Consider the following 22,206-nt stretch of genomic DNA (forward strand, 5'->3'; position numbering starts at 1 on the left):
AGATCTCCAGGTTGGTTGGGATGAGTCCGTCCTTACAGAAGTAAGTTTCTGTGGGGTATTTCAGTACTCTTGGTCACATTCTCACCCATCCTGCAACTGTTGTGCATGTCGAAAAATGCAATGCATGGCAGAGACACATTTAAATCTTAGTCCTAATCTGAAAAAAATCAGTGTTTAAGGATAATTGTTAAGACATTGATACAGAATGTTCTGGGCCTTTGGGCTTGGGTGGTGGCGATGGATATATAGTACTTTAAGCTTTCTATGGCTATAAAATGGAAGTAAACTCAAAGTTGGGATAATGAAACTGATTCAAGGACCCTTGGCTAGCCCCCTCCCCTGTCTAGAAAGAAGAGGGCCTTAAGGGAAGTAAATGTTTTGAGCAGTCTTCATGCTCTCTCTTCTAATAAAGTCTTAGCAGGAGTTTATATTATCAGCGTGCTGTACTTTGCTGTGGTCAGGAACAGTGTGAATAGATGCCTTTTCCTGAAAAGACCCAATTAAGCTGGGAATGCGTAGCCATCAAAGGTTTCCTGCTATCAGTTTTAGAGGACTACAGTTTTAGAAAAGCAAATAGGGCAGACTTTTAGGTAGAAAGGAAATACAACAGGCTGAAACAACCCACACCCATCTTGGGAAACTTCCCTTGGATCTCTAAGAGGCCATTGGGATTTCTCAGCAGCCAGGCGACTGCTACACGGAAGAGGGCGATAGATTGGAGTTGATGGGTGGTAACTCCCATCGTAAGAGAATTAGGTCAGTAACCTCTTTGGAAGTTTATTTTTCTTCAGAATGTGTGGCTTTAAGAATCCTAGTGAAGTTCTGCTACTTTAGGACTGGAAGGGTTTCAGGGTAGAGGTGCAAAATTTTGACTGTGTGTGTGTGTGTGGTTTCACTCTTGTTGCCCAGGCTGGAGTGCAATGGTGCAATCTTGGCTAACCGCAACCTCCACCTCCCAGATTCAAGCAATTCTGCCTCAGCCTCCCAGGTAGCTGCGATTGCAGGCATGCACCACCACACCCAGCTAATTTTGTATTTTTAGTAGAGATGGGGTTTTTCCATGTTGGTCAGGCTGGTCGCGAACTCCCAACCTCAGGTGATCTGCCTGCTTCAGCCTCCCAAAGTACTGAGATTACAGGTATGAGCCACCACACCTGGCAATTTTGACTATTTATTGTAGCACTTTTTTCTGCTATCTGCAAAAAAGGATGAGGTACTATGGAATAAACAGGAGATTGCAATTGGGGTGATTTATGTTCATTCTTACATAAACGACTGAAAATGTTCCCATGATTCCATCTTTTTTCTAACTTTTTTTTTTTTTTTGAGACGGAGTTTTGCTCTTGTTACCCAGACTGGAGTGCAATGGCGCGATCTCAGCTCACCACAACCTCCGCCTCCTGGGTTCAGGCAATTCTCCTGCCTCAGCCTCCCGAGTAGCTGGGACTACAGGCGCGCACCACTATGCCCAGCTAATTTTTGTATTTTTAGTGGAGATGGGGTTTCACCTTGTTGACCAGGATGGTCTTGATCTCTTGACCTCGTGATCCACCCGCCTCGGCCTCCCAAAGTGCTGGGATTATAGGCGTGAGCCACCGTGCCTGGCCACTTTCATTTTTTTTTGAGACACGGTCACCTGTTGCCCAGGCTAGAATGCAGTGTGCGATCACAGCCCACTGCAGCTTCGACCTCCTGGGCCCAAGTGATCCTGTCACCTTAGCTTCCAAAGTAACTGGGACCACAAGTGTGTGCCACCATGCCCAGCTAACTTGAATTATTTGTAGAGCTGGAGTGTCCCTGTGTTGCCCAGGCTGGGCTCAAGCGATCCTCCCAAGGTGTTGGGATTACAGGTATGAGCCACCACACCTGGTTTAATTCATATCTTTTCTCTTTTCCCTCTTTAGTGACCTGGCTATATTTCTGTTTGAAGCCCACAAGGAATTTGGCCTCCAAAGCTTTAGCTTGTCGCGATAAGTCCTAGTCCGAACAGATGATCTGTCTCTAGCTATAGACCCAAAAGCTGATTCAAGACTGATTGATAGTGGGTTTCACCATGTTGGCCAGGCTGGTCTTGAACTGACCTCAGGTGAGCCACCCAAAAAAAAAAAAAAAAGACTGATAGCTAGACATTAACAGTTAAAAAAAAAAAGCTGATAGCTAGACATTAACAGTTTTAGTTGAATTTGATCTGTCCCATATTTACTGTCAAGAAGTTGGCAGCTTTTTTGTTTTTTTATTCAGATGTGAGAAAACCACGTTGCTATGGAGAGAAGACAGGGTTGATGGTTTATGAAGTTCCTTCCAATGCCTGTTCTTTCCTGTTAATTTCAAAGGCCAATAGGCTCCAGCTGGCTGAAAAGAAAATGTAAGCTTAGTTTTTCTAAGCATTTATCAAATGCTCTTAGCTGCTGTTCTTTGAGAGACTTGTATGTAGCTAGCTGCATCTGGAAGCTTTTCAGTGATAGGGCAAGATCTTTTAAGTGAAGGTACATAAATGATCCTTACTGTGCTGGGCCAGGAAGCAACGTATCTGAATCCCTTTCCCATACCTTTGAACTAAGTTATCCACAAACTGTTAGCCAAGTCATAGACTCATTTTTCTTTTTTGAGACAGGGTCTCATCTCACTCTGTCACCAAGACTAGAGTACAGTGGCATGATCTCGGCTCACTGCAACCTCTGCCTCCTGGACTCAGGTGATCCTCCCACCTCAGCCTTCCAAATAGCTGGGACCACAGGTGTGCACCACCACACCTGGCTAATGTTTTTTTAATTTTTTGTAGAGATAGGGTTTCACCATGTTGCCCAGGGTGGTCTCAAACTCTTGGATTCAAGCAATCTGCCCGCCTTGGCCTCCCAAAGTGCTGGGATTACAGGCGTAGGCCACTGTGCCAGGCTGATTTCTACAATTTCTTAACAAGGCTCCTTTAAAACCTTAAGATTCGTCTACACTCAAAATAGTTACAGCTGGTTGCAGTGGCTCCTGTCCTTAATCCAGCAATTTGGGAGGCCAAGGTGGGAGGATCACTTGAGCCCAAGAGTTAGCCTGGGCAACACAGGGAGACCCTGTCTCTATAAAGAAAAAAAAGTTACAGCAGCCAGGTACAGTGGCTCACACCTGTAATCCCAACACTTTGGGAGGCTGAAGTGGGCGGATCACCTGACATCAGGATTTCAAGACCAGCCTGACCAACATGGTGAAACCCCGTTTCTACTAAACATACAAAAATGAGCCAGGTGTGGTCATAGGTGCCTGTAATCCCAGCTATGTGGGAGGCCAAGGCTTGAGCCTGGGAGGCAGAGGTTGCAGTGAACTGAGATCACACCACTGCACTCCAGCCTGGATGATGGAGGGAGACTCTGTCTCATAAATAAATAAGTAAATAAAAATTAAAATAAAAAAATTAACCAGGCACTATGGCATATGCCTGTAGACCCAGCTATTTGAGAGGCTGAGGTGGGAGGATTGCTTGAGTCCAGGAGTTTAGGCTGCAGTGGGCTATGATCTTGGAATGATCACAAGTGATCTTGGCTCACTCCAGCCTGAGTGACAGAGCAAGACTCTGTCTCTTAAAAAATTTATGGCCTCGACCAGGCGTGGTGGCTCACGCCTGTAATCCTAGCACTTTGGAAGGCCCAGGTGGGTGGATCACCTGAGGTCAGGAGTTCAAGACCAGCCTGGCCAACACAGTGAAACCCCATCTTTAAAAAAAAAAATGTATGGCCTCATTTTAACATCACTGGACTGCATTCATGGAGAAGTTTGAAAAATGACAAAAAATGAAAAAGAAAACAGTGGACTATAATGAGACAAAAAGTCGTCCCAGCTCCATCTCTGAGTACTGAAGGAGGTTAGCTTATATAGTTTTCAAACATTTTTTTTGCTATAAAACAAGCTTATGCTTACAAAAAAGCTCCCTACAGGAGTTTGCTGGTAAATTTATTTTCCGGCAAGAACTTAGTGAACCGTTTTCTTCTTTTTTTTTGAGACAATTCTCCCTCTGTTGCCCAGGCCAGAGTGCAGTGGCACGATCTTGGCTGGTGCAACCTCTGCCTTCCAGGCTCAAGCTATTCTCCTGCCTCAGCCTCCCAAGTAGCTGGGATTATAGGCACCTACCACCATGCCCAGCTATTTTTGTATTTTTAGTAGAAATGGGGTTTCACCATGTTGGCCAGGCTGGGATTACAGGTGTGAGCCACCATGCCCAACCTAGTGAACAGTTTTCTATATGACAAGTACTGGGTCACATAGTAGCTTTTTTTTTTTTTTTGAGACAGAGGCTTGCTATATTGCCCAGGCTGAAGTGCAGTGGCGTGATCTTGGCTCACTGCAACCTCTGCCTCCCAGATTCAAGTGATTCTCCTGCCTCAGCCTCCCAAGTAGCTGGGATTTATAAGCCCATGCCACCACGCCCAGCTAATTTTGTATCCTTTCAGAGATGGGGTTTTTCCATGTTAGACAGGTTGGTCTTGAACTCCTGACCTCAAGTGATCCGCCTGCCTCAGCCTGCCTAAGTGCTGGGATTACAGGTGTGAGCTACCACGCCCAACCCACATTGTAGCTTTTTGTGGAGGAGGACTGAAAGAATAATGAAAAATAAATTTTCCTTACCCCCTTCAAGAAAAAATGACAAGTATCATCAAAAGGCAAACTCGTTTACTGGTTCAGCACACAATTGTCATGATCATTAGTCCTCTGACTTGGGCCTAGACAGTCCTAGTAGGCTGAAAGGTTGATTCAGGTACAATTAAGTTTTCTGGTTAAAGTCATCATTGGTTTCAAATAAATGATCTATCACCCACTCTGGAGGGCAGCACCAGCAGAGAAGCTATAAATACACTTCAAAACTGAGCCTCAGTGCTGGTTGTACCTTAACCACACACTCTACAGCCAAGAGAAATTAGCGGTTGAGCAAAAATACAGCCAAATGCCTCTGGGAGATGGACTGAAGCAACTCCAAAGAAAGCCGTAAAAAAGTGACAGGAGGCCGGACGCAGGAGGCCGGACGCGGTGGCTCACGCCTATAATCCCAGCACTTTGGGAGGCTGAGGCGGGTGGATCACAAGGTCAAGAGATTGAGACCATCCTGGTCAACAAGGTGAAACCCCGTCTCTACTAAAAATACAAAAATTAGCTGGGCATGGTGGTGTGCGCCTGTAGTCCCAGCTACTCGGGAGGCTGAGGTAGAATTGCTTGAACCCAGAAGGTGGAGGTTGCGGTGAGCCAAGATCGTGCCATTGCACTCCAGTCTGGGTAACAACAGTGAAATTCCATCTCCAAAAAAAAAAAAAAAAAAAAAAAGTGACAGGAATTTGTTCTTCTACTTGGAGAGTGTTCAATTCAAACATGAGTCCAAAGTATGTATCCTTAAGAGGAGATGTTCTGCTGTTGTCTCATTTGCCAAAATATCCTTCAGTTCCAGGCTTTCAACAGGGTGTGATTGGTTCATGTTCCATGATAGGAAAGGAATTAAAGTTTGAAGGCAGAATGAATGGCCACAATACCTGATGTTAGACTTTCATAAGTGACCTTGTGAAAGCCTGCATCTTCTATCATCTCCTTGAACTCTTCCTAAAACACAAGGAAAGATACAGCCAGGGTAGCCTGGATTTCAACTGTAGGGCCTTTGTTTTAAGCCAGAGAAGTTTCATACCTGAGACGGGAACCTTCGGATACTCTCTACAAGGTATTGATAGGACTTCCAGTCTCCAGCAATGACCTCTCCCAGGACAGGGATGACCTGGAAGCTATACAGATCATAAAGCCTAAGCAAACAAAAAGATCAAAGATTAAGATTAGAACATTCCCCTCATTTCTTCCTGAGATAAGAAGAAGGGGTTGGCACGCTGGCTCATGGCCGGGCGTGGTGGTCACGCCTGTAATTCTAACACTTTGGGAGGCCGAGGTGGGTGGATCACCTGAGGTCAGGAGTTCAAGACCAGACTGGCCATCATGGTGAAACCCCATCTTAAAAAAAAAAAAAAAAAAAGAAGAAGAAGGAAGGACTAAACCTGGGGTCACAAACTCAAATGCCTACAGGGATCAAGAAGAACCTGAATTAAGTGGGCCAGGTACGAGACCAGTAGGAACAGTGACAGATACAGTTAGGAAGTACTATAAAGTAGAGAAGGGACAGTTACTACTCAGTCCTTTCTGTGGCATGTGGGGATATGGGCCTACCCAGAGCTGCCATGTATCTAATTTCTCAAGTGAAGCTTGAAATCCAGATTTTTACGTAAAATTTAAATTTGTTTTTGTTTGTTTGTTTTGTAGAGATATGGTCTCACTGTATTGCACAGGCTGGTCTTGAACTCTGGGCTCAAGCGATCCTACCCCCTCAGCCTCCCAAAGTGCTGGGATTACAAGCATGAGCCACCGCACTTGGCCCAAATTTCCTGATTTTCTTTTTAAGCCAGTCAAATTTAGCAGTGGGGGGTTGAATAGCAACGTGAATGCCAGTAGTAAGTTCTGATAACCCACTGCCATTGGACCAGCCATTTCCTGATTTTTAAATATGGGCCTCTAAGTACATTTCTTAAAATACATACGTAAGCCAACTTGGATCTAGTTTGAGACCCTTCTGGCCTAGATACTGTCATTCAGAACTGGCTGATCTCTGGTACTCTGAACTACAAAGTTCATGCTTACAGCTTACTGGCTATTTTCAATCCATTTCGGGGTGGGAAACCTGGGCTATCCAATGAAGATAAAGTCCTGTTAACAGTGCCAACCTTGATATGAGGGGATTGTTCACTTGGCTAAATTCCAGACACAGAAACCGTCCTCCTGGTTTCAGCACCCGATGGGCTTCCTGGAGTGCCTGAGCAAGACAAGGAACAACAGGACATACTCCTCAGTAGACTCACTCAGTTCCATGAGGCCAAGACAGCTTCAGCTTCTGTAGGCATTACAAGAGGTATCATGGCCCACACACCTCGTTTGTTCTCACTTGTGAAGCTGTAACAGCAGCAATTAAACCCACATATCCCAAATACTATAGGCATTCTGCTGCTCGTGACTATACAAAGCTAGCTGGGGTCATCTACACCGACTACAGATTGGTACAACTCCATGAAAGACAAGTTTAGAGTTACCTATCAAAATTGCAATGGATATTCTCTCTGATAAAGCAATTTTACTTCAAGGAAACTATCTTACAGAAATGTTTCTACTGTGGAAATGACATGCATGTGGGTTATTCACTGTTATTTTATTTTTTTTGAGATGGAGTCTTGCTCTGTCACCCAGACTGGTGTGCAGTGCCATGATCTTGGCTCACTGTAACCTCCGCCTCCCAGGTTCAAGTGATTCTCCTGCCTGCTTCAGGCTCCCAGGTAGCTGAACTACAGATGCCTGCCACCAGGCCCAGCTAACTTTTTTTTTTTTTTTTTTAGATGGAGTTTCCCTCTTGTTGCCTAGGCTGGAGTCCAATGGCAAAATTTCAGCTCACTGCAACCTCCATCTCCCAGGTTTAAGCACTTCTCCTGCCTCAGCCTCCCAAGTAGCTGGGATTACAGGCACACACCACCAAGCCTAACTAATTTTATAGTTTTAATAGAGACGGGGTTTCACCATGTTAGCCAGGATGGTCTCGATCTCCTGACCTCAAGTGATCCACTCACCTTGGCCTCCCAAAGTGCTGGGTCTACTGGTGTGAGCCACTGCACCTAGCTGGTTATTCACTTTTTTTCTCTTTTTTCTTTTCTATTGGAACAGACAAGTGCTGCACTGCTGTTCCAGGTTATTCACTTTTAAATAAAAGTATAGGAAGACATTGTTTTGGACTAAGTTTCTGCACTAGGTTCCAACAGACCAGACTAAGCATCAAAATGGAGTCACCATCTTGTGACTCCACGAGTTCCATGTCACCAAACCCAAACTAAGCTGTCAGCTGACCTTCTGAGAGATCAGGAGAAAGAGATACAGCCAATTTCTCTAACACTCCAGTTTAAATTTGTAATTCACATGATAATGAAGTTCCTTCTGCTTTAATCCTCACACAAAAAAGAGAGCCTGAGGTAGCCTGATATAAACTACCTCGTTTTTTATTTTTATTTTTTAGAGACAAGGTCTCCCTGTTATGTTGCCCAGCTTGGAGTATAGTGGTTATTCACGGGTGTGATCATACTACAGCCTTGAACTCCTGGGCTCAAGCAGTCCTTCCGCCTCAGCCTCCCATGTAGCTCGGACTACAGGCATGTGCCACTGAACCTGATCAATCAGTTATCTATCTATCTATCTATCTATCTATCTATCTATCTATCTATCTATCATCTGAGGTGGGGTATCATGTTGCCCAGGCTGTTCTCTGACTCCTGGGCTCAGGTAGTCCTCCTGCTTCAGCCTCCCATGTAGCTCGGACTACAGGCATGTGCCACTGAACCTGATCAATCAGTTATCTATCTATCTATCTATCTATCTATCTATCTATCTATCTATCTGTCATTTGAGGTGGGATATCATGTTGCCCAGGCTGTTCTCTGACTCCTGGGCTCAGGTAGTTCTCCTGCCCCAGCCTCCCAAAGTGCTGGGATTATAGGCAAGAGCCATCGAACCTGACCCCATCAGTTATTTATTTATTTATTTATTTTTTAAGATGGCGTTTCACCATGTTGGTCAGGCTGGTCTTGAACTCCCGACCTCAGGTGATCCGCCCGCCTTGGCCTCCAAAGTGCTTGGATTGCAGGCGTAAGCCACCACGCCCGGCCCAGTTACTTATTTTATTTATTTATTTATTTATTTATTTATTTATTTTTGAGACAGAGTGTCACTCTGTCGCCCAGGCTGGAGTGCACTGGCGTGATCTCTGCTCACTGCAACCTCTGCGCCCGGTCAAAAAAATTTTTTTAATTCAATGAAATAATAAACTGGCTGCTGACATAGGAAACGTGACAGAAACAAAACTGAAGAACACTGTAAAGAACACACCACATGGCTAAGCACGGTGGCTCATGCCTGTAATCCTAGCACTTTGGGAAGCCGAGGCAGACGGATCACAGGGTCAGGAGTTTGAGACCAGCCTGCCAACATGGTGAAACCCTGTCTCTACTAAAAACATAAAAATTAGCTGGGCATAGTAGCACACGCCTATAATCCCAACTACTGGGGAGGCTGAGGCAGGAGAATTGCTTGAACTTGGGAAGCAAAAGTTGTAGTGAGCCAAGATCACACTACTGCACTCCAGCTTGGGCAACAGAGCGAGACTCTGTCAAAAAAAAAAAAAAATACCACTCAACCAAAGGACCCAGGCAGCTGGACACCATGTTACTAAAATGAAACTCTTTGCTTTGCACATGGTCTTCAAGTGTTTTGAACAGAATATATTAAAGTTGGAATAAAGGCCAGGCAAAATAGCTCAAGCCTGTAATCCCAGCATTTTGGGAGGCTGAGGTGAGAGGATTGCTTGAGCTCAGGAGTTTGACATCAGCCAAGGCAACACGGTGAAACTCTATCTCTACAAAAAATAAAAATAAAAAATAAAGTAGGAATAGTGGCCCAGTGTGGTGGCTCACGCCTGTAAACCGAACACTTTGGGGGGCCCAGGCAGGCAGATCACGAGGTCAGGAGTTGGAGACAAGCCTGACCAACATGGTGAAATCCTGTCTCTACTAAAAACACAAAAATTAGCCAGGCAAGGTGGTACGCGCCTGTAATCCCAGGGGAGCCTGAGGCAAGAGAATCGCTTGCACCTGGGAGGCAAAGGTTGCAGTGAGCCAAGATCGCCACTGCCCTCCAGCCTGGGCAACAGATTGAGACTTCATCGCCAAAAACACAAAAACCAAACAAATATAAAGTAGGAACAAAGAAGAGCTCCATCAGATTAAGAGCTGAACATTCCCTTTTTCCTGTAGAAAAGCCAGGAATCCAGCAAACTTTTGTCAAAATAGTGTTTGAGGGCCCTTGTCTTTGTCAGCCTCTGACATGTCTCTGATCTTCTGCAAATTCACAGGGTCAGAGAGCTTCAAAAGTATGAGGAAATACACAAAACGCCAGAGCATGACTAGAAATCCCAAAGACGTGAATACCAATCCAAGACAGACAGACTTCTATGGAGATCAGCTGTGTGGTGTTAGTCTCTCACTGGGTGGGGTGGTGGGTATCTGTAATCCCAGTTACTTGAGAGGCAGATGTGGAAGGACTGCTTGAGCCCAGGAGACTGAGACCAGCCTGGACAACACTGCAAGACCCCATCTTAAAAAATAAAACTTGGCCAGGCGTGGTGGCTCACGCCTGTAGTCCCAGCACTTTGGGAGGCCAAGGCGGGCAGATCCTGAGGTCAAGAGATCGAGACCATCCTGGCCAACACAGTGAAACCCTGTCTCTACTACAAATACAAAAATTAGCTGGGCATGGTAGCAGGTACCTGTAATCCCAGCTACTTGGGAGGCTGAGGCAGAAGAAACACTTGAACCCGGGAGGCAGAGGTTGCGGTGAGCCAATATCACGCCACTGTGTTCCAACCTGGGCAACAGAGTGAGACTCCATCTCAAAAATAAAATAAAATAAATAAAACTCTCCTCCTTTCCTCAACTCATGGTAGCTCTGCAACAGAGGTAATTTCCTGAGAATCACGCAAGCTCTGGATGCGGCCATTGGTACCTGATCAATGTGTGTGACATTCCGAATCCCAAAGGCAATGGTGTAAATATCAAACTTGTCATCATCAAAGGGCAGTTCTTCAGCATCTCCTAATACCCATGCAAGTCCTGAAAGAGAAAATGAGTTTGAGGTCTCAGTCTGGGCAGCTGTCTTTCCTGTACCCAGTGAATGTACTTCATGTAGAGCACTGTGCTTGAGAGCCTAAGTCCTGGGCGTTAGGCTCCCTGGAGTCAAATCCCAGGTTCACCATTTATTCGTTGCATATTCCTTATGTATACATATTTTCCCTTTTATATTTTTAATTTATTTTTAAGTAATTATTATTTTTTAGACATGGGGGGGTGGTCTTGCTTTCTTACCCAGGCTGGAGAACAGTGGCACAATCACAGCTAACTGTACCCTCAAACACCTAGACTCAAAGGATCCTCCTGCCTTAGCATCCCCAGTAGTTGGGACTATAGGAACACACCACCCTGTCCAGCTAATTTTTAAAAATTTCTTCTGGAGAGATGAGGTCTCGTCATCTTGCCCAAGCTGATCTCAATCTCCTGAGCTCAAGCAATCCTCCCGCCTCAGCCTCCCAAAGTGCTGGGATTACAGATGTGAGCCACTGTGCCTGACCTGTATATTCTTTTTTTTTGAGTGCAGTGGCACGATCTCAGCTCACTGCAACCTCCGCCTCCCAGGTTCAAGCAATTCTCCTGCCTCAGCCTCCTGAGTAGCTGGGACTATAGGCACATGCCACCACATCCACCTAATTTTTGTATTTTTAGTAGACGGGGTTTCACCATGTTCGCCAGGATGGTCTCGATCTCTTGACCTCGTGAATCCCAAAGTGCTGTGATTACAGGCATTAGCCACCATGCCCGGCCCTGTATATTCTTGAATAAACTACTTTGTCTCAGTTTCCTCATCTGTAAAATGGAGTTTAAAACTAGTGCCTATGGCTGGTCTGAAGGTAGTGAGTTACCTCAATTGATTGTTCACAGTCAGTTACAGATGGAACTCCTTGTTCTACTCTTTCCCCCTTCTCACTACTGCACTTGACTAGTCTAAAAAAAAATTAAAAAAAGAAAAAAAGAAAAACTAGGCTGGGCGTGGTAGCTCAAGCCTGTAATCCCAGCACTTTGGGAGGCTGAGGCGGGTGGATCACGAGGTCAAGAGCTCGAGACCATCCTGGTCAACATGGTGAAACCCCGTCTCTACTAAAAATACAAAAAATTAGCTGGGCATGGTGGCGTGTGCCTATAATCCCAGCTACCCAGGAGGCTGAGGCAGAAGAATTGCCTGAACCCAGGAGGCGGAGATTGCGGTGAGCTGAGATCACGCTATTGCACTCCAGCCTGGGTAACAAGAGCAAAACTCCGTCTCAAAAAAAAATTCCAAAACTTCTCAAACATTTCATTTTTCTAATCCATCATATATATATACACACACACATACACACATATATATATATTTGAGACAGATTTGCTCTGTCGCGCAAGCTAGAGTGCAGTGGCGTGATCTTGGCTCACTGCAACCTCTACCTCCTGGGTTCAAGCAATTCTCCTGCCACAGCCTCCTGAGTAGCTGAGATTACAAGCACCTGCCACCATGCCTGGCTGATTTTTTTGCATTTTTAGTACACAGATATACATATGTATATATACACACATTTTGTTTTTGAGCTGGAGTTTTGCTCTTGTTGCTCAAGTTGGAGTGCAACGGCACGATCTCGGCTCACCGCAACCTCAGTGTCCCAGGTTCAAGCGATTATCCTGTGTCAGCCTCCTGAGTATCTGGGATTACAGGTATATACCACCACGCCTAGCTAATTTTGTATATTTAGTAGAAACAGTGTTTCTCCACGTTGGTCAGCCTGGTCTCAAACTCCCAATCCCAGGTGATCCACCCACCTCAGTCTCCCAAAGTGCAGGGATTACAGGCATGAGCCACCATGCCTGGCCATCAAACATATATTTTTTAAAGCTCCTGCCCCTAAGATCTTCCATTTGGGAAGAAAAGTCCTACGTAAAAAATATAAATAAAACACATAACCACGCTACACATTTTTTAAAAAGTAGTTAAGCTACATATTAACTTTTTTTTTGAGATGGAGCCTCGCTTTGTCACCCAGGCTAGAGTGCAATGGTACAATCTTGGCTCAGCAACCTCCACCTCCTGGGTTCAAGCAATTCTCCTGCTTCGGCCTCCCAAGTAGTTGCGATTACAGGTGCGTACCACCACGCCTGGTTAACTTTTGTATTTTTAGTAGAGAAGGGGTTTCACCATGTTGGCCAGGCTGATTTTCAACTTTGGACCTTAGGTGACCCACCTGCCTCAGTCTCCTAAAGTGTTGGGATTACAGGCATGAGCCACTGCACCCAACCAGACATTAACTTTTATATTTCTCTTCTTTTGTTTTTGAGACAGAGTCTCACTCTGTTGCCCAGGCTGCAGTGCAACTGTGCAATCTCAGCTCACTGCAACCTCCACCTCCCAGGTTCAAGTGATTCTCCTGCCTCAGCCTCCCGAGTAGCTGGGATTATAGGCGCCCACCACCATGCCTGGCTAACTTTTGTATTTTTAGTAGAAATGGAGTTTGGCCAGGTTGGTCTCTCAAACTCCTGACCTCAGATGATCCACCTATCTCGGCCTCCTGAAGTGCTTGGATTACAGGCATGAGCCAGCGTGCCCAGTCTAACTTTTATATTTATTAAATAATTTCTTTTTTTTTAATTATTAAATAATTTCTAAGGTCCTCCTACTTAGTTTCTACTTTTTTTTCATGATGTTTTTGCAAAGGTTTGATTATTGGAAACTGACAGAGCAAAGATGAAAGATAAAACTGTATTATGGGGCACTTAATAATTCTTACACAGTCTGGGCACCATGAGTCAGGAGATGAGGTCAAGAGATCAGGAGATCGAGACCATACTGGCCAACATGGTAAAACCCTCTCTCTACTAAAATACAAAAAAATTAGCTGGGCATGGTGGTGCATGCCTGGAATCCCAGCTACTCAGAAGGCTGAGGCAAGAGAATTGCTTGAACCCAGGAGGCGGAGATTGCAATGAGCCGAGATCACACTACTGCACTCCAGCCTGGTGACAGAGCGAGACTCTGTCTCAAAAAAAAAAAACAACCAATAATAATAATAATAAATAATTGCTAAGCACATGCATTTGTCTTGGTGGTTAGGAAAGCTCGAAGGGCAGTCTATGCGAAAGAAGAAATGATTCCAGAAATGGAACACTGCGTATCATTTCAATATCTTTGTTTTCCGTTCTTTATGGCTGAGTACCAGAGAGAAGGGAAACATGTTTGTCAGTAGGAGTAAGGAAACATAGTTCCTTTGTCTAAAAACACTAGTGACTCTCTGCCTTCTGACTGGTATTGATGGTTAACAAAGAAGCCCTTCAGCTTGGGGGCCAAGTGGGCTGCAGTTCATCCAGGCAGCTCCTTCTGGGGGTGGGAGGAGGAAAAGGAGGAAGAATTGAGCTAAAATAACCATAGACACTCTTGATGGGGGAGGAGAAGGAGAGAAATGCTGAAGTAGACCTGAGGGACATTCTTTGTTGTATACCACTGCCCCTCACAGTGGCCATCTGTGGCGCCTGGCCAGCATGGAAGAGCGCAGAGTAGCAGCTCTGCAAAGCTGGGCCAGGCGCAGTGCCTCATGCCTGTAATCCTAATACTTTGGGCGTCAGAGATGGGTGGATCACATGAGGCCAGGAGTTCCAGACTAGTCTAGCCAACATGGTAAAACTCCATCTCTACTAAAAACACAAAAAAATGGCTGGACACAGTGGCTCATGCCTGTAATCCTAGCTAACTACACTCGTTGTGGCTGAAGGGCAAGTTATTTCTTTTTCTACTTTTTAAATTTCTTTAGCGACAGGGTCTCAGTTTGTCACTCAGGCTGGAGTACAGAGGTGCAATCATAGCTCACTGTAGCCTGGAACTCTTAGGCTGAAGTAATCCTCCCATCTTGGCCTCCCAAGGTTCTGGGATTACAGGTGTGAGCCATGGGCCCACCTACAATATGGGCCCAGCCTCGAGTTCTTTCTTTACAGGAAATGAGAGGTCCAGTTGCACAGCAATCAAACTATCCTTGGACAGGAGTATAGAATGGACAGGAGAATAGAATGGTTCAAGAATGGGAATGATATACTAAGGTCACCCTGAAGCTGCTGGGAAATGACAGCAAAACTTTTCTCAGGGGCTGAGAGCTGAGATCTGAAGATTCAACTCCAATTTGGGATGTGTCACTGAGAAGTTGTGTGACTTGGTTAAGATTCTTGACTTTGGGCTCTGGTGATCTCCCCAGTCACATAGGGCTGGGTAAGCTCACTCAATGGGTTGCTATGCATAAATAATGCATAAGACACCACACAAACGAGATTCAGCCATGCAACTGATCTTCAACCTGCCCATCGGTAAGTTTCCGAAAGCCAGAAGATAAAGCATTTCAATATTTCACACACTCCACCTTACTCTATAAAAATACAAACATTTCACCCGTGTCTGCCTTCTGCAGGACTCACCAGCTCTGTATCCTTGAGCCAAGGCTTTCTGCTTTCCAACCTTTAGCATCTCCTTGTTGATGTCACACACCATGACATGAGACCCACCCAAGGAATCTTCTTCATTCTGGTACTCTTTGGCAATTTCTTCCCAGGATAAACTTTGTTGGGCCCTTAACTGCCTCTTCTGTTTTCTCTGATGCTGGGACTGAACATAATTTAGGAACCGGAATGCAATGTCACCTGTGAGAAGCCAACATGAGGAAAGATGCAGACTAAAACAAAAATAAAAAAGGAAGAAACAGCATTTCCTAAAACCAAAAGGGGTAACAGAGGCACAGGAGTACCTGTGTTAGCTAACTGCATTCAGTGTGGCTGAAAGGCAAGTCCTTTCTTCTTTCTGTTAGAGACAGGGTCATACTCTTGTCACCCTGGCTGGAGTGCAGAGGCACAATCATAGCTGAGAATGTGAACGTGAAAGTTTCTACTCATTTCAACACTAACTTTTTTTTCTTTTTTGAGACAGAGTTTCACTGCTGTTACCCAGACTGGAGTACAATGGCACGATCTCGGCTCACCGCAACCTCTGCCTCCTGGGTTCAAGCAATTCTCCTGCCTTAGCCTCCCGAGTAGCTGGGACTACAGGCGCGCACCACCATGACCAGCTAATTTTTTGTATTTTTAGTAGAGACGGGGTTTCACCTTGTTGACCAGCAGGATGGTCTCAATCTCTTGACCTCGTGATCCACCTGTCTCGGCCTCCCAAAGTGCTGGGATTACAGGCGTGAGCCACCACGCCTGGCCAACTTTTTTTTTTTATTTAAAAAATTGGGCCAGGCACGGTGGCTCACGCCTGTAATCCCAGCACTTTGGGAGGCCGAGGCTGATGGATCGCCTGAGGTCAGGAGTCTGAGACCAGCCAGGCCAAAAAGGCGAAACACATGTGGTGGCACATGCCTATAATCCCAGCTACTTGGGAGGCTGAGCCAGGAGAACTGCTTGACCCCAGGAGGCAGAGGTTACAGGGAGCTGAGATTGCACCACTGCACTTCACCCTGGGGGATAGAGTGAGACTATCTATTTTTTTGTAGAATGAGGGTCTCACTATGTTGCCGAGGCTGTCCTACAACTTCTGGGCTCAAGCATTCATCCTGCCTCAGCCTCCCAAATAGCTGGGATTATAGGCATATACCACCCTTACTGACTAGTCTCTTTATATATATATATTTTTTCATTTTTTTTTAGACAAGGTCTTGCTCTGTCTCCCAGGCTGGAGTGCAGTAGTACAACTATGGCTCACTGCAGCCTTGACTTCCTGGGTTCAAGAGATCCTCCCATTTCAGCCTCCTGAGTAGCTGGGACTATAGGCGTGTGCCACCAGATCCGGCTAATTTTTAAAAACCTTTTGTAGATGGCCGGGCTCAGTGGCTCATGCCTGTAATCCCAACACTTTGGGAGGCCGAGGCATGCGGATCACCTGAGGTCAGGAGTTCTAGACCAGCCTGGCCAACATGGTGAAACTCTATCTCTAATAAAAATATAAAAATTAGCTGGGTGTGGTGGCACGTGCCTGTAATCCCAGCTACTCAGGAGGCTGAGGCAGGAGAACTGCTTGAACCTGGGAGATGTAGGTTGCACTGAGTGAAGACCTCACCACTGCACTCCAGCCTGGGTGAAAAAGCGAGAATCCATCTCAAAAAACAAAAAACATAACTTTTTGTAGAGATGGGGTCACACTATGTTGCCTAGGCTGCTCTTGAACTCCTGGGCTCAAGGGATTCTCCCACCTCAGCCTCTCAAAGTGCTGGAATTATAGGCATAAGCCACCACCTCAGCCTCTCAAAGTGCTGGAATTATAGGCATAAGCCACCGTGCCCAGTCTCTGGCTAGTATTTTTCATTTTCTTTCTGGCTCTATCACCTAGGCTGGAGTGCAGTGGAGCAATCTTGGCTCACTGCAACCTTCGTCTCCCAGACTCAAACCATCGTCCCACTTCTGTCTCAAAAAAAAAAAAAGAAAAAGAAAAAGAAATCGGGAGGGCGAGATCACAGCCAATTTCCTAAACAGGCCAGTTTAAATCTTTAGTTGGCATGAGAGTGAAGTTTCTTCTGCCCTAAGCCTTACATAAAAAAGGTAACCTAAAGTGATATATAAACTCAACAGTTTTGTTTTTTTGACACAGGGTCTCCCTCTGCCGCCCAGGCTGGATGGAGTGCAATAGCGTGGTCTTGGCTCACTGGAACCACCTCCTCCCGGGTTCAAGCAATTCTCCTGCCTCAGCTTCCCAATAGCTGGTATTACAGGCATGAACCACCATGTCTAGCTACGTTTTTGTATTTTTAGTAGAGATGGAGTTTCACTATGTTGGCCAGGCTTGTCTTGAACTCCTAACCTCAGGTGATCCACCCACCTCGGCTTCCCAAAATGCTGGGAGTACAGGTGTGAACCACTGTACCCAACCAATCCTGTGTATTTTAGAAACGTGACAGGCACAAAACTGATATTCTATGCTTTTGATTGATATTCAGTCAAAAAGAGAAGTGAATGTCTTTCTCAGAAGTTATAAGTATGCTGATTTTCAATGACCATCTTCAGCCTGTTAGGTGAGCTAGCTCATTACAAGACAAACGAATTTCTGTAAAACATGCTCAACGGTAGTGAACGATACCAAACTCAATTATTACCTGTGCCTCCAGCAACATCAAGCAGCTGGGTCCCAGGAAGCGGATGCATCTTCCAGAGCAGCAAATCCTTCCAAAGACGATGGATACCAAGACTCATCATATCATTCATCACATCATACTTCTTAGCCACACTTTCAAACACCTGATGGACTGACATGGGAGAAACACACACAATTGTGCTCTTAACAGTATTCACTTAGAAAAATCCTCAACAGGCCAGGCACAGTGGCTCATGCCTGTAATCCCAGCACTGTGGAAGGCCAAGGTGGGCAGATCACAAGGTCAGGAGTTCGAGACCATCTGGCCAGCATGGTGAAACCCCATCTCTACTAACAATACAAGAATAAGCCGGTGTGGTGGCTTGCATCAGTAATCCCAGCTACTCAGGAGGCTGAGGCAGGAGAATCGCTTGAACCTGGGAGGCAGAGGTTGCAGTGAGCTGAGATCGTGCCACTGTACTCCAGCCTGGGCGACAGTGAGATTCGGTCTCAAAAAAATAAATAAAAGGAAAATCCTAAACAAAAAAGGAAGAAGCTTTTTTCCCCTGAAATGGCCTGTCTTTGCAAGATGAAACTAAGTCATAATGCTTGATGTCCAAATCTACACTTTAACATTACCTCTTTATTTATTTTTCCTGCCTCAGGTTTATTTATATAAATAGCACAGGAGGATCCCAACCCCATACAGACAGCAGCGGGAGGGGTCACACCAGTCCTTCTGTCCTCACGTTGAAAGACAAGAGACATCTTCTCTGAAGCCTTTGTAGGGGCCTGAGCTGGAACTGAAGCTGGAGCTGCAGGCTGGGCCTTGGTTTGATCCTTGGCCTTGGACTTGACCTTTGGCAGGCACAACCTGAGCCCCCTGGCAATGTGGGCATGAGCACACTTTGCTTTTTTTTTTTTTTTGTGACGGAGTTTCGCTCTTGTACCCAGGCTGGAGTGCAATGGCGCCATCTCAGCTCACCGCAACCTCCGCCTCCTGGGTTCAGGCAATTCTCCTGCCTCAGTCTCCTGAGTAGCTGGGATTACAGGCATGCACCACCATGCCCAGCTAATTTTTTGTATTTTTAGTCGAGACGGGGTTTCACCATGTTGACCAGGATGGTCTTGATCTCTTGACCTCGTGATCCACCCGCCTCGGCCTCCCAAAGTGCTGGGATTATAGGCGTGAGCCACCGTGCCCGGCCACGAGCACTTTCTAAGCTTGGAGTGGGCAATGTAGGCCAGTTGCTCGAGCTTGCGGCTGACACCCTTTGGGATCTTGGGCTTAACCTCCTTGGGCTTTATGAGGGCCTCGATAGCCTCGGCACGTGCACTCATGGCCTTGGCATTGTTAGCCTGCATCTTCTTTAGGACCTTCTTGTTGTGCTTCCTGGCAAAGCGCACGTTCCTCAGGAACTTGGGGTCCACCTCCTTAAGAGATTTGTATCTTTGTGATTGGGGTTTCTTGATACCATTTCTCTGCCATTTTGGGACTAGTTGTGCGGGGTGTGGTTCTTGGACTTGGCCATGTCTGCACCTGTCCTCTCTGCAGCCTGCACCCCACCGTCGCCCATAAATCACTAATGGCATCACATTAGCTCTTTAATAAGAGGCTTAGCAGGCGCGGTGGCTCACACCAGCACTTTGGGAGGCTGAGGCGGGTGGATCACAAGGTCAGGAGCTTAGGACTAGTCTGGCCAAGATGGCAAAATCCTGTCTCTACTAAAAATACAAAAATTAGCCAGGCACGGTGGCAAGCACCTGTAATCCCAACTACTCGGGAGGCTGAGGCAGGAGATTTGCTTGAACCCAGGAAACAGAGGTTGTAGTGATCTCGACTCACAAGTAAGAGGCTTAAATGTACTTCATGGAAGAAGTTAATCTCTTTTCTACTGTCTTAATTAGTGTTACTTAGGCCCACTACTGTGTAATAATGCCATCCATATACCTAGTACTAAACATATATTTCTCTTTCTTAAAGGACAGGGTGGGGCAAACTGGAATTTTTCTCATGGTTATTACAATAAAAGACAAGATCCATTAGAAAGATGCATGACAGACCAGGTGCAGTGGCTCTTGCCTGAGATTCTAGCACTTTGGGAGGCCAAAGTGGGTGGTTCACTTGAGGCCAGGAGTTCAAGACTAGCCTGGCCAACATGGCAAAACCCTGTCTCTACTGAAAACACAAAAATTAGCCAAGCATGGTTGCCCACACCTGTACTCCCAGCTACTCAGGTAGCTGAGGCAGGAGAATCAGTTGAACCTGGGAAGTGGAGGTTGTAGTGAGCTGAAATTGGACCACTGCATTCCAGCATGGGCAACTGAGAGAGACTCTGTTTCAAATAAAAGATGAAACATGCATCATTAGTGGATGGGAAGACCTCAGCTCATGTCTGCCTCTATCACTGAGAACCTTAGGTACAATTTGATGGGCACCTAGATGCCAAGCTGTGAATCAGGGCTAAGTCACAATTTAGAGGGCTCTTATGAGTCTTCTCCATTGGATCAATGCAGACTGTGGAATCTGGGAGAGCTAAAGGGAGAAAGAGTCTACTATCCAAGACTCTCAGAAGTGTTTCCCTTTGAAGTTATATTTAACTGTTTTGCACCTTAGCTTCTCTCCCCATAAGATGACTATATCAGTGCCAGCTCCCAACTCCCTGCCAGAAGGCTGAATTGGAGATTCAGCCTGATAATGAAGAGGAGATACTTTGAGTTCCTCAGATGAAATGTGCTGCACAGATCCAAATATGACTCTCTTCTGCTGAATCAGACTAAAGGGCCTGCCTTTAACTCAATCTTCAATGCCTATTCTCAACCTTGGGATTTCCAAGTGTGCTCTTTTTTTTGTGTTTTTATTTTTTTGAGATGTAGTCTAGCTCTGTCACCCAGGATGGAGTATAGTGGCACAATCTCGGCTCACTGCAACCTCTGCCTCCTGTGTTCAAGCAGTTCTCCTGCCTCAGCCTCCTGAGTAGCTGCGATTACAGGTGCTTGCCACCATGCCTGGCTAATGTTGTATTTTGGTAGAGACAGGGTTTCACCATGTTGGTCAGGCTTGTCTTGAACTCCTGACCTCGTGATCAGCGCACCTCAGCCTCCCAAAGTGCTGGGATTACAGGCGTGAATCACCTTGTCAAGCCTGCTCTTTTCTTTTGAGCATCTTTTGGGGTATCTAAGGGACACTAAAGCTAACCCACTGAGTATAGACAGTCCTTGCTGGCACAGTGGCATACACCTGGAGTGCCAGCTACTCGGGGGTCCACAGGGGAGGACTGCTTGAACCCAGGAGTTCAAGGCTGCAGTGTGCTATGATTGTACCTATAAATAGCCATTGCACTCCAGCCTGGGTAGCATAGTGAGAACTTGTGTCAAAAATAAACAAATAGTCCTTGCTTTGCATGTTCCAATATGCATGAATTTCAGTTACTGTGGATTAGCTAAATAACACCAGTCCCCCAACACCACAATTCAAGTACAACAGTATATCAAATGTGAGTAATTACATAAAGTACATTCTTTTTTTTTGAGACGGAGTTTCGCTGTTGTTGCCCAGGCTGGAGTGCAATGGCACGATCTCAGCTCACTGCATCCTCCACCTCCTGGGTTCAAGTGATTCTCCTGTCTCAGCCTCCTGAGTAGCTGGGATTACAGGCATCCAACACGATGCCTGGCTAATTTTTTTTTTTTTGAACGTAAACTCAAGATTTTATTGTCTTCATAAAAGATGACACTTAGAACTGGATCACTTGGCCCTTTCTCTTCTTATCTCCTCCCAGTTCAAAATGCTTGCATCTTGTCATAGCCAGCATTCTCTTAGATCTGCAATTGGGCTCAATGCACTCAAGACTTAGCACAATATTCTTTGTAGTTTTAACCTTTTCCCAGAAAATGGGCTTAGTATGCCCACCATAGCCACTCTGCTTCCTGTCATAACGCCGCTTTCTCTGGGCATACAGAGAATCCTTGCCCTTCTCATACTGTGTCACTTTGTGGGGTTGGTGCTTGCCACACTTCTTACAGAAAGTCCAGCGGGTTTTAGGAATGTTCACCATTTTTGCATAAGCGCTACCGGCACGGAAAGTGCCTGGCTAATTTTGTATTTTTTACTAGAGAAGGGATTTCTCTATGTTGGCTGGGCTGGTCTCGAACTCCCGACCTCAGGTGATCCTCCCGCCTCAGCCTCCCAAAGTGCTAGGATTATAGGTGTGAGCCACTGTGCCTGGCCCTAAAGTACATTCTTTAGTCTACAAATCATTATGTAAGTAACAGATACACAGCATGATCAGCAAACAAGCACATACTTCTTTCACAGACTTTAGGTGACTGGTCACTGTACCAGTTACTCAGTTCACAGACAGCGGCAATTTGCCAAGCCATAGAAAAGCTATTACACATGACAAGAAGGTAGCAAATCAAGATCAAACTACTCTT

The 22,206-nt window shown here is 45.7% G+C and overlaps 2 protein-coding genes across 5 annotated transcripts in view; both read right to left on the minus strand.

The window, feature by feature from the left end:
* The window catches only part of COQ5 (coenzyme Q5, methyltransferase), a 26,466-nt gene continuing 4,260 nt past the window's right edge, over positions 1-22,206 (minus strand). The window contains exons 2-8 of one of the 4 annotated variants that reach the window (XM_009004777.6): positions 17,792-17,941; positions 15,129-15,350; positions 10,600-10,706; positions 6,732-6,820; positions 5,654-5,765; positions 5,505-5,571; positions 44-157 (exon numbers count right to left, since the gene is read on the minus strand). In XM_009004777.6, the coding sequence (XP_009003025.4) occupies positions 153-157; positions 5,505-5,571; positions 5,654-5,765; positions 6,732-6,820; positions 10,600-10,706; positions 15,129-15,350; positions 17,792-17,941 (752 nt within the window). In that variant the 3' untranslated portion in view covers positions 44-152. Of the gene's footprint in view, positions 158-2,213; positions 2,353-4,639; positions 5,572-5,653; positions 5,766-6,731; positions 6,821-10,599; positions 10,707-15,128; positions 15,351-17,791; positions 17,942-22,206 lie in introns of those variants that run through there. The other 3 variants (XM_009004776.5, XM_009004779.6, XM_002753088.6) reach the window with 3 other exon arrangements.
* On the minus strand, positions 21,451-21,969 carry LOC108593243 (large ribosomal subunit protein eL42-like). Its single transcript, XM_017976425.4, has one exon. It carries the CDS (start codon positions 21,825-21,827, stop codon positions 21,507-21,509), a length of 321 nt encoding a protein of 106 aa, XP_017831914.3. The 5' UTR covers positions 21,828-21,969; the 3' UTR covers positions 21,451-21,506.

The sequence above is a fragment of the Callithrix jacchus genome, chromosome 9 (assembly GCF_049354715.1).
Source record: "Callithrix jacchus isolate 240 chromosome 9, calJac240_pri, whole genome shotgun sequence".
Lineage (NCBI taxonomy): Eukaryota > Metazoa > Chordata > Mammalia > Primates > Cebidae > Callithrix > Callithrix jacchus.

Excerpts from the sequence above, each read along its gene's own strand:
- LOC108593243 (XM_017976425.4), bottom strand. The coding sequence starts at position 21,827 with ATGGTGAACATTCCTAAAACCCGCTGGACTTTCTGTAAGAAGTGTGGC.